General features: G+C 39.2%; 1 protein-coding gene across 1 annotated transcript in view; it reads right to left on the bottom strand.

Moving 5' to 3' along the window:
- The window catches only part of SLC26A8 (solute carrier family 26 member 8), a gene marked incomplete at both ends in the record, with an annotated part of 80,091 nt that overhangs the window by 23,387 nt on the left and 38,387 nt on the right, over positions 1-18,317 (bottom strand). Inside the window, one exon of the mRNA XM_079781650.1 lies at positions 414-561. Within this exon, the coding sequence (XP_079637776.1) occupies positions 414-561 (148 nt within the window). The remainder of the gene's footprint in view (positions 1-413; positions 562-18,317) is intronic.

Raw genomic sequence — 18,317 nt, 5'->3', positions numbered from 1 at the left:
CAAAAACTATTTCTGGAAGATTGACTTAATTATATTAGTAGCCTGGTTTTGCTATTCCATATCATTTCTTATTGCACCTTAGAATTTGTTTGACTTCTAAAGACTTGGTGGAAAGGAAGATAAAATTAAGAGGAGAGGAACTCTATTAGCTCAACAACATGATGCCATATACTATCTTCTTGCATCCCTGCACCATATCTGTTCTAGGGAAATATCACTTATGCTAATTCAGATGGGTTCAGAACTAAGTGTTGCCACACTTCTCAAAAGTCCTTTGGTAGTTACAGTTCAAATTATATTCTAAAAGATTCTCTGGTTACAGAAGAATCCAGTCTTCATGTTAGCAGGAGGCTTGGATTAGAGTACAAAGACTTAAGGGTCAGAGAAAGTAATAGAAAGGCCTGTTTGCTCACCTGGTTGGAATTGACATTATAGTTATGGAAATTGGCAATCTTCTTGCCCAGAAATATAAGCAGTGAGGAGCTCACTAAAGCTAAGGAAAAAGCATCTAAAACAATGTCCCGAAGATTGTCCAAGTTTGGCATTACAGGAAACAGGAAGCTGGAAAAAAATGGCAGAATTATTCCTGGAGAGCAGGAGTCATTCATTGGCACCTCCCCCCTTTTCATCCTCATTATACAGAGCAGACCTCATGCTTAAAAAACAAACAAACAAAACCAGTAAGATCTATACTAATAAAAGGGTAATATGCAAATTGGTTAGGACACCCTCACAGTAACAACCGAATAGCAGGCTGCATGGGGCGACAAGGTGGGAAGGGGGTTAGTGAGGGACAACCAAATGACTGAATAGCAGGCTTCATGGGGTGACCAGGCCAGCAAGGGGGCTAGTGAGGGACTACCAAATGACTGAACATCAGCCTGTGTGGGGCGACCAGGCTGGCGGGGGGGCAGTGAGGGGCCACCAGGCCGGCAGAGGGGAGCAGTGAGAGGTGACCAGGCCAGTGGGGGCGGGGGGCAGTGAGGGGTGACCAGGCTGGCGGGGGGGCGGCTGTAGAGGGTGACCAGGCCGGCAGGGGGGGGGGCAGTGAGGAGTGATCAGGCTGGCAGGGGGGACAGTTAGGGGTGATCAGGCAGGCAGGCAGGTGAGAAGTTAGGAGCCAGCAGTCCCAGATTGTGAGAGGGATGTCCGACTGCCTGTTTAGGCCTGATCTCCGGGATCAGGCCTAATCTGGCAGTCGGACATCCCCCGAGGGGTCCTGGATTGGAGAGGGTGCAGACTGAGCTGAGGGGACCTCCCCCCACACACAAATTTCATGCACCAGACCTCTAGTATAAAAATAATTGAGGTAAGAGCTTGCCAAAACTGCCAGCAAACTAAGCCAAATTACAAAAGCCAGTAGGAGAACGTGCTCTGCTATGTTCTAAGTTCAAGGATTCTGCCATGTAGTAAAGAGAATAGAACAGGTAAAACCAAAAAAGATGGACAAGAAATGGTTTATTTATACTATTGGAGACCATTAGTAAACAATAGGCAGATATCACATCTAAGATGGTTTATAACTAAACAGCTCAGTGAATTCCCTTCTTTGCAAATCTTTTCTCCTATTCTGTGGGTTACCTTTTTACTCTGTTTATAGTGTCTTTTGATGCACGAAAGTTTTTAATTTTCCGAAGTCTAATTTGTCTATTTTCTCTTGTTGCCTATGCCTTTGGTAACATATCCAAGAAATCTCTGCCAAATCCGATGTCATGAAGCTTTTGTCCTATGTTTTCTTCTAACAGTTTTATAGTGTTAGGCCTTACATTCAGGTTTTTGATGGATTTTGAGATAAGTTCTGTATATGGTATTGGATAGGAATCCAACTTCATTCTTTTGCATGTGAATATCCAGTTTCCCTGGTACCATTCATTGAAAAGATTGCCCTCTCCCCATTGAATGGTCTTGGCATCCTTGTCATTTGACCATGTATGCAAGGTTTTATTTCTGAGCTCTCCATTTCATTCCATTGGTCTGTATATCTGTATTTATGCTGGTACCACAGTTTTTCATTAGTGTAGCTTTGTAATAAGTTTTGAAATTAGGAAGTGTGAGTTCTCCATCTTTTCAGAATTAATCTCTTTTAGGATGGCTTTGGCTATTTGGAGCTCCTTGTGATTCCATATAAATTTAAATTTTTTAAAGGTTCTGCAATAAACCTCATTGGGATTTTGGTAGTGATTGAATTCAATCTGCAGATTGCTTTGGGTAGCATTGATATCTTAATAACATCTTAACAACATCTGAACATGAGATGTAGTTCTATTTATTTATGTATTCTTTAATTTGTTTCATCGATGTTTTGTAGCTTTCATTGTGTAAGACTTTCATCTCCTTGGCTAATTCCTAAGTATTTTATTCATTTTATTAGGAATTTATTGAGCTTCTTAGATGTTTATATTCATGTATTTCATCAAGTTTTGTTTTTTTCAGCTATTATTTCTTGAATATTCTCTCTACCCCATTCTCTTTCTCTTTTGCTTTTGAGACCATGATGTGTATGTTGGTCTTCTTGATGGTCTCTCACAGGCCCCTTAGACCCTGTCCACTTTTCTCCAATCATTTCCCCCACCCTGTTCCTCAGACTCAATAATTTCCACTGTCTTATCTTCAAGTTCATTGATTCTTTTGACTGCTCAAATTTGCCTATCTCTACAGCCATGTGTTGCTTAATGATGGGGATACATTCTGAGAATGTGTCATTAGGTGATTTCATCATTGTGCAAACATCATAGAGTGCACTTACATAAACTTAGGTGGTATACACCTAGGCTATATGGTGTAGCCTATTGCTCCTAGGCTACAAATCTGTACAGCATGTTACTGTACTGAAGACTGTAGGCAATTGAAAATAGTAAGTATTTGTGTATCTAAATATATCTAAACATAGAAAAAGTACAGTAAGAATCCTCTCTAATAAAATGGTAATATGCAAATTAACCATCACTCCGCTACATAAGCCACGCCCACCAGCCAAGCCACGCCCACCAGCCAATCAGGGCGAGTATGCAAATTAACCCCAATCCAAGATGGCTAAAGCCACAGAGAGCAAGGTTTCCCAGGTAACAGAGGAAGCCAAGCTTTCCATAGCTGTTGCAGGCCTAAGCCTCCACTCAAGCTACAAAGTTTCAATTATAGAAGGTAAACAAATTCAAACAAATGGCGGCAGAATGGAGCTTGAGAGAGCAGGCCAGGGTTGCTGGTGGCAACAGGGGAAGCAAAGCTTTCCGCACACCCTGGCAGGGCTCACCTGCTTAAGGCTACAAAGTTTCAATTGTAGAAGGTGAATTAACTGCCACAGAAATGGCTGCCGGAGCCCCAGGCTTGGCTCCACTCCAGGCTACAAAGTTTCAATTGTAGAAGGAAAATAAATTCCAGATACCAAGCCCTCCGCTTGGGTTGCCAGGGGGCATGGCCGGCCTGCAAACCACCACAGGCCCCTCGCTCAGGCCGCCCCACACCCCAAGGGAACCCCCACCCTTATCTGTGACACCCTTCAGGGCAAACCAGCTGGCCCCCACCCGTGCACCAGGCCTCTATCCTATCTAATAAAAGAGTAATATACAGATTGATCATCACTGCAACACACAATATAGCTGCCCCCATGTGGTCAAAGATCCTGCCCCCATGGGGACACAAGATGGCCACCACAAGATGGCCAGCAGGAGAGGGCAGTTGGGAGGCACCCGGCCTGCAAGGGAGGGCAGTTGTGAGGGACCAGGCCTGCAAGGGAGGGCAGTTGGAGGTGATCAACTCTGCAGGAGAGGGCAGTTAGGGGTGACCAGGCTGGCAGAGGAGGGAAGTTGGGGGCAAACAGGCTGGCAGGGGAGCAGTTAAGCATCAACCAGGCTGGCAGCGGAGTGGTTAGGGGTGATCAGGCTGGCAGGCAGAAGCGGTTAGGGGCAATCAGGAAGGCAGGCAGGCAAGCAGTTGGGAGCCAGCAGTCCTGGATTGTGAGAGGGATGTCCGACTGCCCGTTTAGGCCCGATCCCAGGTGGGATCGGGCCTAAACGGGCAGTCGGACATCCCTCCAGGAGTCCCAGATTGGAGAGGGTACAGGCTGGGCTGAGGGACAACCCCCCGCCGTGCACGAATTTTGTGCACTGGGCTTCTAGTATGATATAAAAGATAAAATATGGTATACCTGTATAGGGAACTTATTATGAATTGAGCTTGCAGGACTGAAAGTTGCTCTAGGTAAGTCAGTGAGTGAGTGGTAAGTGAATACAAAGGCCTAGGACATTACTGTACACTACTGTATACTTTATGAACCCTGTACACTTAGGTTACATTAAATTTATAAAAAATCATTTTCTTTCTTCATTGACAAATTAACCTTAACTTACTGTAACCTTTTTACTTCATAAACTTAAAAATTTTTAACTTTTTTACTCTTTTGTAATAACACTTATCTTAAAATACAAACTCATTGTATAGCTATATTTTTTTCTTTATATTATTCTATAACATTTCTGTAATTTTTAAAATAGTCACCTGAGGATATGTTTTATTGATTTTAGAGAGCAAGGATGGGGAAAGAGAGGAGGAGGAGGAGAGAGAAACATAGATGTGAGAGAGAAACATTGATAGGTCGTCTCTCACAAGCACCCCAACTGGGGATCAAACCTGCAACTTTTTGGAGTATGGAACTATGCTCCAACCAACTGAGCCATCTGGCCAGGGCTATAATATTTTTATTTTTAGATTTTTAAAGTTTTTGTAAACGTTTTGGTTAAAAACTAAGACACAAAACACACATTAGCCTAGGCCCGTGGTCGGCAAACTGCGGCTCGCGAGCCACATGCAACTCTTTGGCCCTTGAGTGTGGCTCTTCCACAAAATACCACGGCCTGGGCGAGTCTATTTTGAAGAAGTGGCATTAGAAGAAGTTTAAGTTTAAAAATTTTGGCTCTCAAAAGAAATTTCAATCATTGTACTGTTGATATTTGGCTCTGTTGACTAATGAGTTTGCCGACCACTGGCCTAGGCCTACATAGGGTAAGATCATCAATATCATTGTTTTCCACCTCTACATCTTGTCCCACTGGAAAGTCTTCAGGGCAATAACAAGCATGTAGCTGTCCTCTCTTATGATGACAAGGCCCTTCTTGAGGAGGTATTACTCTTTTCAGAAATATGTCCATGGTGGTTTGCTTGGTTTGTTTCTTTTTCATTATAGTTTGACTGTAAGCAGATAATGCACCATGGATTATTTCTCTCTATTAATGAAAACCTTTTAGTGTTGAGTCTAGGTCAAGCATGTCAAACTCAAAGGCTAACACGGGCCAAATAAGCAAGGTTTAAGTTTATGCGGGCTGCAAAAAAAAAAAAAAAGCTTCAATTTTCATAGAAATGTAGGTTTATTTCGATAGAAACATGCTGAGTACAAAGGGCTGAAATAAATGAGTCATCGTTAACTTAAAATAATAGAACATTTTATTAAAAATTAATATTTTTTTCTTGAACATTAACTTACTAGACACTGAATAACTGCACAAATTAAACGTAACGCAAATAAACCTATTTTTCTTGTTCTCTGCAAGTGAAATATTTCCTGTTGCGCACACCAAACAAGTCAGTCCAAGACTAATGACATGGCAATAGGCTGCTAAAATATTCACTGCTAGTATTAGTGGAGAGAAATGGTGTACCCGTGCGTAAGTCGCGTGAGGGAAATGAATGCAACACGATTATAGTAATCAGTCATTAGCGAACATTGTAGTTTGTTATTAATAATTATGTATAACAGAATATTGTAAAAATTAAATTTTATTGAAATTTTTATTAAAACATTTCTTACAGATCATTATATTGGCTGGGCTGCAAAAATATTCGTTGTGGGTTGCGAGTTTGACATGTTTGGTCTAGGTTTTCAAACTTTCTAAGGATCTTGTTGAGGTCTGCAAAAGCTTCTTTTAAATTTTTCATTGTTAATTTTGTTGGGGGGTCCTTCTTTTCTCCTGCAGCTTCTTTTACTCTTGCCTATTCTTATTGTTCCAGTTCCAACAATTCCTCTTTAGTCAATTCCTCAGGAATTGTGTCTGCAAGCTCCTCAATGTCACCTTCACCCACACCCAGGTTAAAATTGTTTGCCATCTCAACCACAGCCTTGTTGATTTTTACAACCTCCTTATCCTTGGCAAATACATTGAAGTCATGGGGGAAAAAAATCACAGCCTTGTTGATTTTTACAACCTCCTTATCCTTGGCAAATACATTGAAGTCATGGAAAAAAAAAATCACAGCCTTGTTGATTTTTACAACCTCCTTATCCTTGGCAAATACATTGAAGTCTTTTTACCCCTATTACTTTATTTATTTTTTTTAATTTAAATTTGGAAAAAACTCTGGAGTGTCTTCTTCCAGATGCCATTCATACACTCCTCAGTGACTTCACCCCATACCCACGCAAGGTTTTTGTTGCAGTCATAGATGTTGTAATCTTTCCAGAATTGCATCAGTGTCTTCTCAGTATCTTTGTTAGTTGCAGCAATAGCCTGGGCCAAGGTCCTCCTCAGGGAGTAGGCCTTAAATGCTGCTATAACTCATTGATCCATTGGTTGGATGAAAGAGGTGATGTTTGGAGGGTAGAGACACCACTTTGATATTGGGATGAAGATCACCAATAAAAGGAGAATATTTGGGAGCATTATCAACAACAAGGAAAATCTTGAAAGGTATGCTATTCTCCAAACAGTACTTCCTCATTGTGCTGGCAAAGCAATTCAAGAGGGCATCTTGGAAGAGGAGCTGGGTCATCCGTGGTGTATTGCTCCTGCAGTATACACAGTGTGTGCTTATGATATGCTTGAAGGCCCTGGGGTTCTCACTGTACCTGATCACAAAAGATTTCAACTTCCAGCCTGCAACATTGACCCCAAGCAAGACCGTGATCCTGAAAAGCCCTGAAACCTGGAATTGCTTTGCCTCCTTATGGATGGAAGTCCTTTCAGGCATCCATTTCCAGAATAAGGAGGTTTCATCCATTCTGAATATTTGTTCTCTCAAGTAATTTTCCTCCACTATCAGCTTATCTAAAATTTCTAAAAGTTCATCAGTTGACTTTATACCAGCACTCACAGATTCACCACTCACTTTCACATTATGTAATGAATCTTGAATTGTTTAAACCACCCAGAGCTAGTAGTAAATGCAAAACTATTGTTGGGTCCAGTCTTTTCTTTCAACATCACAAACAAACTTTTTTCTGTGGCTGTGACTGTCATGGTGCTGAGAGAGATACACTTCTGTGTCTGGTGTTCAATCCAGGTCATTAGAAGTTTCTCCATGTTGGATATAGCCCTTCTTGAGTTTTTGTTAGTCTTACTGCCTTCAGTGAAGTAGATCCTTTAACACGTTCCATCATTTTGTTCTTGCTTTTCAAGATCATAGCTGTGGTGTAATGGGTCACGTCTGACTTGCGAGCAATAACCACTACTGATTTTCTACCTTCATAGTCCTTAAATCACTTTTAATTTTGTTTCCCGGTCAATCGTTCAACATGGCCTCTTACTGACAACCTTAACAGTGGATTTTATATGCTTGGTGGCCACAATCAATGAAAACAACACAAGATTAAATCAAGCACAGAAGAAAATTATGCAATTAGAGATGTGGTAAACACAAGATGTATGGGGCTGCTGCTAGCATAGCACAGCACACTGTTTTACAGCAAATGTTTTTTATAAGTATAAAGAGTATACTCTAAAGTAACAATAAAACATACAGAATAGAAAATATGTAAATGAGAAACAGTCTTTTATAATCATCAAATTTTATGTAGTGTACTTAATTGCATGTGCTATCCTATATAATAAAAGGCTAATATGCAAATCAACCGAACGGCAGAACCACCAGTTGCTATGATGCACACTGATCACCAGGGGGCCGACGCTCAATGCAGGAGCTGCCCCCTGGTGGTCAGTGCACTGGGGAAGCACTGCTCAGCCAGAAGCTGGGCTCAAGGCTGATGAGCAACGGTGGTGGTGGTGGTGGTGGTGGGAGCCTCTCCAGCCTCCACAGCAGTCAGACATCCCCTGAGGGCTCCGGGGCTGCGAGAGGGTGCAGGCTGGGCTGAGGGCCCCCCACCCCTGGGGTATTAGTTTCATGCACTAGGCCTCTAGTATTTCCATATGACTGCAGTACACTAGGTTTGTTTATACCAGTGTCACCACAAACACATGAGTAATGCACTGCATTATGATGTTAGGATGGCTATAATGTCATTAGGTGATAGGAATTTTTCAGCTCCATTAGAACCTTATGGGACCACTGCCATATATGCAGTCTGTTGTTGAAATGTCATTATGTGGCACATGACAAGTGAATTTTTTATTTCAGTTATTGTACTTCACAGCCCCAGAACTACCTCTTTCTTTTTTTTCTATCTCTCTTTTGATATTTTCATTTTATTCATCATTTTCTTGTCTTTCTCCATTTTTTCCTTTAGTTCTTTAAGACAATTATTTTATTTGTTTGTTGATTTATTTTTAAATTTTTTTATTGATTAAGGTATTACATATGTGTCCTTATCCCCCCATTACCCTCCCAACCCCCTCCCCCACTGATGCCTTCACCCCCCTGTTGTCTGTGTCCATTGGTTAGGCTTCTATGCATGCATACAAGTCCTTTGGTTGATCTCTCCCCTTACCCCCACCCTCCCCTACCTTCCCTCTGAGGTTTGATGGTCTGATTGATACTTCTCTGTCTCTGGATCTGTTTTTGTTCATCAGTTTATATTGTTCATTATATTCCATAAATGAGTGAGATCATGTGATATTTATCTTTCTCTGACTGGCTTATTTCACTTAGCATAATGCTCTTCTGTTCCATCCATGCTGTTGCAAATGATAAGAATTCTTTCTCTTTTACCGCAGCATGGTATTCCATTGTGTAGATGTAACACAGTTTTTTAATCCACTCATCTGCTGATGGGCACTTAGGCTGTTTTCAAATCTTAGCTATGGTGAATTGTGCTGCTATGAACATAGGGGTGCATATATCCTTTCTGATTGGTGTTTCTAGTCTCTTAGGATATATTCCTAGAAGTGCGATCACTGGGTCAAATGGGAGTTCCATTTTTAGTTTTTTTTTGAGGAAACTCCATACTGTTCTCCACAGTGGCTGCACCAGTCTGCATTCCCACCAGCAGTGCACGAGGGTTCCTTTTTCTACGCATCCTCACCAGCACTTGTCATTTGTTGATTTGTTGATGATAGCCATTCTGACAGGTGTGAGATGGTACTGCATTGTCATTTTGATTTGCATCTCTCGTATGATTAGTGACTTTGAGCATGTTTTCATATGTCTCTTGGCCTTCCTTCTGTCTTCTTTCGAAAAGTGTAAATTTAGGTCCATTGCCCATTTTTTGATTGGGTTATCTTCCTTTTGTTAAGTTGTATGAGTTCCCTGTAAATGCTGAAGATTAAGCCCTTATCGGTCTTAACATTGGCAAATATGTTCTCCCATGCAGTGGGCTTTCTTGTTGTTTTGTTGATGGTTTCTTTTGCTGTGCAAAAGCTTTTTATTTTGATGTAGTCCCATTTGTTTATTTTCTCTTTAGTTTCCATTGCCCTAGGAGCAGTATCAGTGAAGAAATTGCTTTGGCATATGTCTGAGATTTTGCTGCCTGTGGATTCCTCTAGTATTTTTATGGTTCCCTATCTTACATTTAAGTCCTTTATCCATTTTGAGTTTATTTTTTGTGTATGATGTAAGTTGGTGGTCTAGTTTCATTTTTTTGCATGTATCTGTCCAATTTTCCCAACACCATTTATTGAAGAGACTGTCTTGACTCCATTGTATGTTCATGCCACCTTTGTCGAATATTAATTGACCATAGTGGTTTGGGTCGATTTTTAGGTTCTCTATTCTATTCCATTGATCTATATGTCTGTTCTTATGCCAGTACCAGGCTGTATTTACAACAGTGGCTTTGTAATACAGCTTGATATCTGCTATTGCGATCCCACCTACTTTGTTCTTCTTTCTCAGGATTGCTTCAGCTATTCGGGGTCTTTTTTTATTCCAGATGAATTTTGGAAAGTTCTTTCTAGGTCTGTAAAATGTGCCTTTGGTATTTTAATGGGGAGTGCACTGAATCTATAGATTGCTTTGGGTAGTATGGACATTTTGATGATGTTGATTCTACCAATCCATGAACATTGTATGCTCTTCCATCTATTTATGTCTTCCTCTATCTCTTTTTTCAATGTTCTGTAGTTTTCCGCGTATAGGTCTTTTACCTCCTTAGTTAAGTTTATTCCTAGGTATCTTAATTTTTTTGGTGTGATGGTAAATGGGATTGCTTTTTTAGTCTATCTTTCTGTAAGTTCATTATTGGTGTATAGAAATGCCATAGATTTCTTGGCATTAATTTGTATCCTGCTACATTGACGAATTCATTTATTAAGTCTAATAATTTTTTATGGAGACTTCAGGGTTTTCTATGTACAGTATCATGTCATCTGCGAATAAGAACAGTTTTACTTCTTCTTTTCCAATTTGGATGCCTTTTATTTCTTCTTCTTGTCTGATCTCAATGGCTAGTACTTCCAGTACTATGTTGAACAGGAGTGGTGAGAGTGGGCATCCCTGTCTTGTTCTTGTTCTTAGGGGAAATGGTTTTAGTTTTTTCCCATTGACTATGATGTTGGCTGTGGGTTTGTCATATATGGCTTTTATTATGTTGAAGTATGATCTTTCTATTCCCACCTTCCTGAGAGTTTTTATCAAGAAAGGGTGTTGGATTTTGTCAAATGCTTTTTCTGCATCAATTGATATGACTATGTGTTTTTTTATCTCTCAATTTGTTTATGTGATGTATCATGTTTATTGATTTGCAGATATTGTACCATCCTTGCATCTCTGGGATAAATCCTAGTTGGTCATGGTGTATGATCTTTCTGATGTACTGCTGGATCCGATTTGCTAGAATTTTGTTGAGGATTTTGGCATCTATGTCCATGAGGGATATTGGCCTGTAATTCTCTTTCATTGTGTTGTTTTTATTTGGTTTTTGGTATTAGGGTGATGCTGGCTTCATAGAATGAGCTTGGGAGTGATCCTTCCTCTTGAATTTTTTGGAATATTTTGAAGAGGATAGGTTTTAGTTCTTCCTTGAATGTTTGATAAAATCCCCATGAAGCCATCTGGCCCCGGGCTTTTGTTTGCCGGAAGATTTTTTATGTCTGCTTCAATTTCTTCCATAGTTATTGGCCTATTGAGATTTTTAGAATCTTCCTGATTGAGTTTTGGAAGGTTGTATTTTTCTAGGAATATGTTCATTTCCTCCAGGTTGTCTAGTTTGTTATAATAGAGTTGTTCATAGTGTTTTTTAACAATCCTTTGTATTTCAGTGGGGGGGGGGGGGTCTGTTGTTATTTCGCCTCTTTCATTTCTGATTTGGTTTGGGTCCTCTCTCTTTGCTTCTTGGTGAGCCTGGCGAGAGGTTCATCAATCTTGTTTATCATTTCAAAGAACCAGCTCTTCATTTCATTGATCTTTTGTATTGTTTTGTTTAGTCTCTGTCATTTATTTCTGCTCTGATCTTTATTATCTCCTTCCTTCTGCTCACTCTGGCTTTTCTTGTTGCTCTCTTTCTAATTCTTTGAGTTGTAGAGTTAGATGATTTATTACCATTTTTTCTTGTGGGTTTTTTTGTTTTTTGTTTTTGAGGTAGGCCTGTAGAGCTATAAACTTCCCTCTCAGGACTGCTTTCATTCTGTCGAATAGATTTTGGATTGTTGTGTTTTTATTGTCATTAGTTTCCAGTATGTTTTTAATTTCTTCTTTGATCTCTTTGATAACCCAATCATTGTTTAATAGCATGCTATTTAGCTTCTAAGTGTTTGAATTTTTTGGATTGTTTTTATTGTAGTTTATTTCTAATATTATGCCATTGTGGTATGAGAAGATGCTTGATATGATTTTAATTTTCTTGAATTTGGGGAGACTTTGCTTGTGACCCAATATGTGGTCTATTTTTGAAAATGTCCCATGTGCACTTGAGAAGAACATATATTCTGTGGCTTTGGGGTGAAATGTTCTGAAGATGTCAATTAAGTCCATCTGATCTAGCGAGTCATTTAGGATTGCTGTTTCTTTGCTGATTTTTTTGTCTAGAGGATTTATCCAGTGATGTCAGTGGTGTATTAAAGTCCCCTACTATGATTGTATTGCTGTTGATCTCTCCCTTGATATCTTCCAGGAGGTTTTTTTTTGTGTGTTTTTTTGTTGTTTTTGTTTTTGTTTTTAATGTATTTGGGTGCTCCTGCATTGGGTGCATATATATTTATCAGGGTTATATCCTCTTGTTGTATCGATCCCTTTAGTATCATGAAGTGGCCTTCTGTATCTCTTATTACGGCCTTCACTTTGAGGTCTATTTTGTCAGATATAAGTATTGCTACCCCAGCTTTTTTTTTTTTTCCATTTCCATTTGCTTAAAGATATTTTTTCCATCCCTTCACTTTCAGTCTGTGTGAGTCCCTTGTTCTAAGGTGAGTCTCTTGTAGACAGCATATATATGGGTCATTTTTTTTTATCCATTCAGCCACTTGATGTCTTTTGATTGGAGCATTTAGTCCATTTACATTTAAAGTTATTATTGAAAGGTACTTGTTTGTAGCCATTTTTATTTTTTGTGCCTGTGTTCCTTCTTACTTTTTTATTTCTTCTTTTTATACCAGTCCCTTTAGCATTTCTTATATTGCTGGCTTGGTAGTGATAAACTCCCTTAGCCTTTTCTTTGTCTGTAAAGCTCCTTATTTCCCCTTCAATTTTGAATGATAGCCTTGTTGGATAGAGTATTATTGGATTCAGTCCCTTGCTTTGCATCACTTTGTAAATTTCCTTCCATTCTTTTATGGCCTAATGTGTTTCTTTTGAGAAATCACTTGATAATCTAATGGGAGATCCCTTGTATGTAACTTTCTGTCTCTCTCTTGCAGCCTTTAAGATTCTCTCTTTGTCCTGAACATTTGCCATTGTAATTATGATGTGTTTTGGTGTGGGTCTTTTCAGGTTCATCTTGTTTGGGACTCTCTGTGCTTGTGTGACTTTTCTCTTCCCTACATTAGGGAAGTTTTCTGACATTATTTCTTCAAATAGGTTTTCTAACCCTTGTTTCTCTTCCTGTTGTTCTGGCACCCCTATTATTCATATGTTGCTTCATTTCATGTTGTCCCATAGCTCCCTTAAGCTCTCCTCCTAAAAAAAAGACAATTATTTTAAAGTCTTTGGCTGGTAGATCTGTCATTGGGTCTTTGTCAGGATAGTTTCTGTTGATTTACTTTTTTCCATTGAATGGGCCATACTTCCTATTTCTTTGTATGCCTTGTGATTTTTGTTGAACACTGGATATTTGAATATAATAATGTGGCAACTGTGGAAATCAAATTCTCCCCCTTCCCATGGTTTGCTGTTTTTGTTATTTTGTTGTTGTTGTTGTTATTGTAGGCTGTTGCTGTATCAAGGATTAGCCTAAGTTATAAATTTAAGGTCTTTTTTGGTCTTTTCTGAGCCATTTTCTGGGTATGTGTAACTTCCTAATTTTTCCTGTATATGTGGGTTTGTGAGTGGGTTTGTGTGTTTTTTATGTCCTAATCTTTCATGTCTGACTTCCAAAAGGGGGGGGGGGGGGAGAGGAAAAGGAAAAAAGGGAGTTCTGGCCCTTTAGATCTCATGGAAGTAATTTCAGCCAGAAGGGGAGGGGCTGGCAACAATGCAATTTACCATCCAAGCCTTTTTCTAGGAATTGTAAGCCTTCAATAGGCTCTGGATTCCCAAAATATAATGTAGGTGCTTCCTAAACATATAATTACTATTCAAAATCTCCCAACTGTCGGACAGATTCTGCCAGTGCAGTTGTTTAGGTGGAGGGATGGATTCCTAGTGCTTCCTACTCCATCTCCCAGAATCCTCTCTACCATTCTATTGTTTTGAAGTCACCAGAATTTTCAGACTAATTCATTTTGCTGGTAGTCCTGGTCACCTAATTCTACTAATATATTGTTTCTATTAAGATCATATCATTAAAAAACATTGCCAAACACACATAACCATGATCAGAACTTTTCCCAAGGTATATCTCCTACCATATTGTTAACTAGAAAACTCTCCTTGAGACAGCAAGCTTTCTTCTTTGCCAGTACTACCATCAGATTGCGACCAGAGAATGAATGACCATCCTAATTTTTATAAGAATGGATGCTTGTCTGTTTGTGTATGGGCTTAGTAATGTTGCCCAGAGTATCTGTTAAGTCAGCTTCTGTGTGGTAAATTTTAGGCTATGATTTCTTAGGGGATCACAGTCTATGTTTTGGGTTCCTTTTATATGTAAGCAGTACAGTACCACTCATAAATATTTGATATCCTATATAATAAAAGGCTAATATGCAAATTGTCCCCTTGACCGGGAGTTCAACCAGGGGCAAGGCCAGCTGGCCAATTGCCCGTGGGACCTCCCCCCGGTCACCCCATCCCCAATCAGCCCCCCCCAACCCCGATCAGGGCGGGCCGGCCGGACCCAACCCTTGCACGAATTTGTGCACTGGGCCTCTAGTTTTATTTTAAAAATGTAAAATTTTCACATTTTCAAAAGAAAGGATAGTATAATGAACCCTGGTATACCCATCACTCACTTTCAACACAACAATTTATAACCAATCTTATTTTATTTTGAAGCAAATCCCAGGTATTATATAGGTTTAATTGTAAATATTTCAGCATACCTCTCTAAAAGATGTACACCAAAAATTGTTACAAATCTCTTTATATTATCAAACATATAATTAATATTCAAAATTTCCCAAATGTCTCATAAATATCTATTTTATGTGTTCAAATTTGAATCCAAATAAGGTCTATACACTAAAATTGGTTTCTAAGTCTCAAATCTCTTTTAAGTTATAGATTCCTTCTTCATATCTTTGTTTTTCTTCCCTGCAAATTTTTTGTTAAAGAAACCTTGATGAACAAAATAGGTCCAGAGATATGGAAGCATGGAATAGGTCCAGATCTCAGAGGAAAGGAGAGGGGATGGGGAAGAGATTAACCGAAGAACTTATATGCATACTAGTGGCCCAGTGCATGAAATCCATGCACATTAAAAGGGAATCAATTAGAGGAAATATTTTATTTTATTTTTTATTTTTTTAGAGGAAATATTTTAATATTGCTATTTGCCCTTTCTCTATAATAAAAGTGTCAGAGATGAAAGAAAATTAGTAAAATGTATATGAAAATCTCCCTCCAGTCAGAGTCTGGGGCGCGCCACGGGACCCAGAGTCAAGTCCCTGCCCACCCACACACGCCTCAAAATCGCACGAGATCCAGCCCCAGCCAGCCCCACCCCCATCAAGCCCCGCAGGGCGGGGGGTGCAGCCTCAGGTCCCCCGGCCCAGCCTCAGGTCCCCTGGCCCCGGTGCAAGGTTGCGACGACCATTTGCATATTAACTCTTTATTATATAGGATATGCATAGCCCATAGTCACAGACAACAGTACTGTGAAAGCCTGGGGTGAGGCAGGTGCCAGATAGAGGCGGGCAAAGTGGGGATATCTGTAATACTCTCAACAATAAAAAGAATTATATTTTAAAGAAAGAAACCTGGTCATTGGTCCTATTAGATTTCCCCACAATCTAGATTTTGCTGATTGTATTCTTGTGTTGTCATTTAACATATTCCTCTCTTCCTTATATTTCCTGTAAATTGGTAGTTAGCTTTTCAGGTCTGGTCAAATGTGGGATTTTTGGTGGGGGCAAAAATGCTTCATAGGTGGTAGTGTATACTTCTGTCAGGAGAAACACAATGTCTAATTGTCTTTTTAAAGATATATTTGACATATAACATTATATTAGTTTCAGGTGTACAACATAAGATTTGATATTTGTATATATTGTGAAATGATCACCACAATAAATCTAGTTAACATCTATCACCACACATAGTCACAGTTTATTTCTTAGGATGAGAACTTTTAAGATAAACTCTCTTAGCATATTTCAAATATACAATACAGTGTTATTAACTATAGTCACCATGCTGTATATCTCCATGACTTATTTATTGTATAACAAGTTTGTACCTTTTGACCGCTTTCACCCATTTCACCACTCCCCATCCCTCACTACTGGCAACTACCAATCTGTTCTCTGTATCTATGAGCTTAGTTGTTTTTATTTTAATTTTTTTAAGATTCCACATATGAGATCATACAGTATTTGTCTTTCTCTGACTTATTTCACTTAGCATAATGTTCTTAAGATCTATCCATGTTGCAAATGGCAAGATTTCCTTCTTTTTTATGGTTGAATAACATTCCATTATGTATATGCTAGAGGCCCAATGCACCAAATTCGTGCAAGAGTAGGCCTTCCTTCCCCCAGCTGCTGGCACCAGCTTCCCTCTGGCACCCAGAACCTGGGCTTCCCTCTGGCCACCAGTAGGCACCCGGGACCCGAGCTTCCCTCACAGCTCCAGCTTCATCCGGAAGGTCATCTGGAAGGATTTCCAGTCTAATTAGCATATTACTCATTTATTATTATAGACTAGAGGCCTGGTGCATGGAATTTGTGCCAGGGAGAGTGGGTCCCTCAGCCTGGCCTGCACCCTCTTGCAATCCGGGACAGCTGGTTCCTCCCGCTTGCCTGCCTGCCTGCCTGCCTGCCTGATTGCCCCTAAGCACTCACCTGCCTGCCTGATTGCCCATCACCCCTCTACCTGCCTGCCTGATCACTCCTAACCACTCTGCCTGCCTGCCTAAGAGCCCTTAACCACCTCTGTCTCAGCCCCCACCATCCTGGCTTCATCCGGAAGGACGTTTGGAAGGTCGTTTGGCTGTCTGGTCTAAATAGCATATTACACTTTTATTATTATAAATACCACATTTTCTTTATTCATTCATCTATCAGTGAATACTTATGTTGTTTCCATGTCTTGGCTATTGTAAATAATGCTGTAATGAACAGTGGTTTCATTTCCTTTGAATAAATACCCAGAGGTGGAATTGCATGATCATATGGTAATTCTATTTTTAATTTTTTTGAGAAACCTCCATTTCTACCATCAGTACAAAAGGGTTCCCTTTTCTCCATGTCTTCACCAATACTTGTGATTTCTTGACTTTTTTATAATAGCCATTCTAACAGGTGTCAGTGATATTTCATTGTGGTTTTGATTCTCATCTCCCTAATGATTAATGATATTGAGTACCCTTTCATGTATCTATTTGTCATCTGTATGTCTTCTTCTCATTTTTTTTGTATGTCTTCATAGGACAAATGTCTATTCAGATCCTCTGCCCACTTTTAAATAAAATTGATTTTTTTTTTGCAATTGAGTTGTATGAGTTCTTAATATATTTAGGATATTACTCCCTTATCAGGTATATGACTTGCAAATATTTGCTCACATCTGACAGACTGCCTTTTTATTGTTTTGATGGCTTCATTTACTGTGCAGAAGATTTTTAGTTTGTTGTAGCCCCACTTGTTTATTTTTTCTTTTTTTGCCTTTCTTTTTAGAGTCATATCCAAAAAAATCATCACCAAGTTCAATGTCAAGGAGCTTATTGCTTACGTTTTCTTCCAGGAGTTTTATGGTGTCAAGTCTTAAGTTTAAGTCTTGATTCCACTTTGAGTTAATATTTGTGGTCCAGTTTCGTTCTTTTGCATGTGGCTGTCAAGTGTTCCCAATATTATTTATTGAAGAGGCTGTCATTTCCCCATTGTACATTCTTAGATCTCTGTTGTAAATTGGTTGCTCATATATGCATAGGTTTATTTCTGAGCTCATTGTTCTATTGCTTTGATCTATATGTCTATTTTTATTCTGATACCATTACTATAACTTTGCAATATAGTTTGAAAGCAGGAAGTGTGATGCCTCCAGCTTGGTCTTCTTTCTCAAGATTGCTTTGTGGGTCTTTTGAAATTCCATACAAATTTTAGTATTGTTTATTCTATTTCTGTGAAATATGGCATTGGAATTTTGACAAGGATTGCATTGAATGTGTAGATTGCTTTGGGTATATAGATATTTTAATAATATTAATTCTTCTAATTCATGAGCATGAAATTTCTTTTCATTTATTTGTGTCTTTTTCAATTTTTTTCATCTGTTTCTTATAGTTGTCAGTATACAAGTCTTTCACCTCTTTGGTTAAATTTATTCTTAACTATTTTATTCTTTTTGATGCAATTATAAATGGGACTGTTTTCTTAATTTCTCTTTCTGATAGGTTGGTCTTTAATTGTTTCTTTTTGTGATGTTAACAGATGATATGCTAGTATCCCTTAATGATGTTAGTCTAATTC

This window comes from Cnephaeus nilssonii (assembly GCF_951640355.1).
Source record: "Cnephaeus nilssonii genome assembly, chromosome: 9".
NCBI lineage: Eukaryota > Metazoa > Chordata > Mammalia > Chiroptera > Vespertilionidae > Cnephaeus > Cnephaeus nilssonii.
The sequence above is the reverse complement of the archived record's forward strand: the minus strand, read 5'-3'. Positions and strand labels throughout refer to the sequence as shown.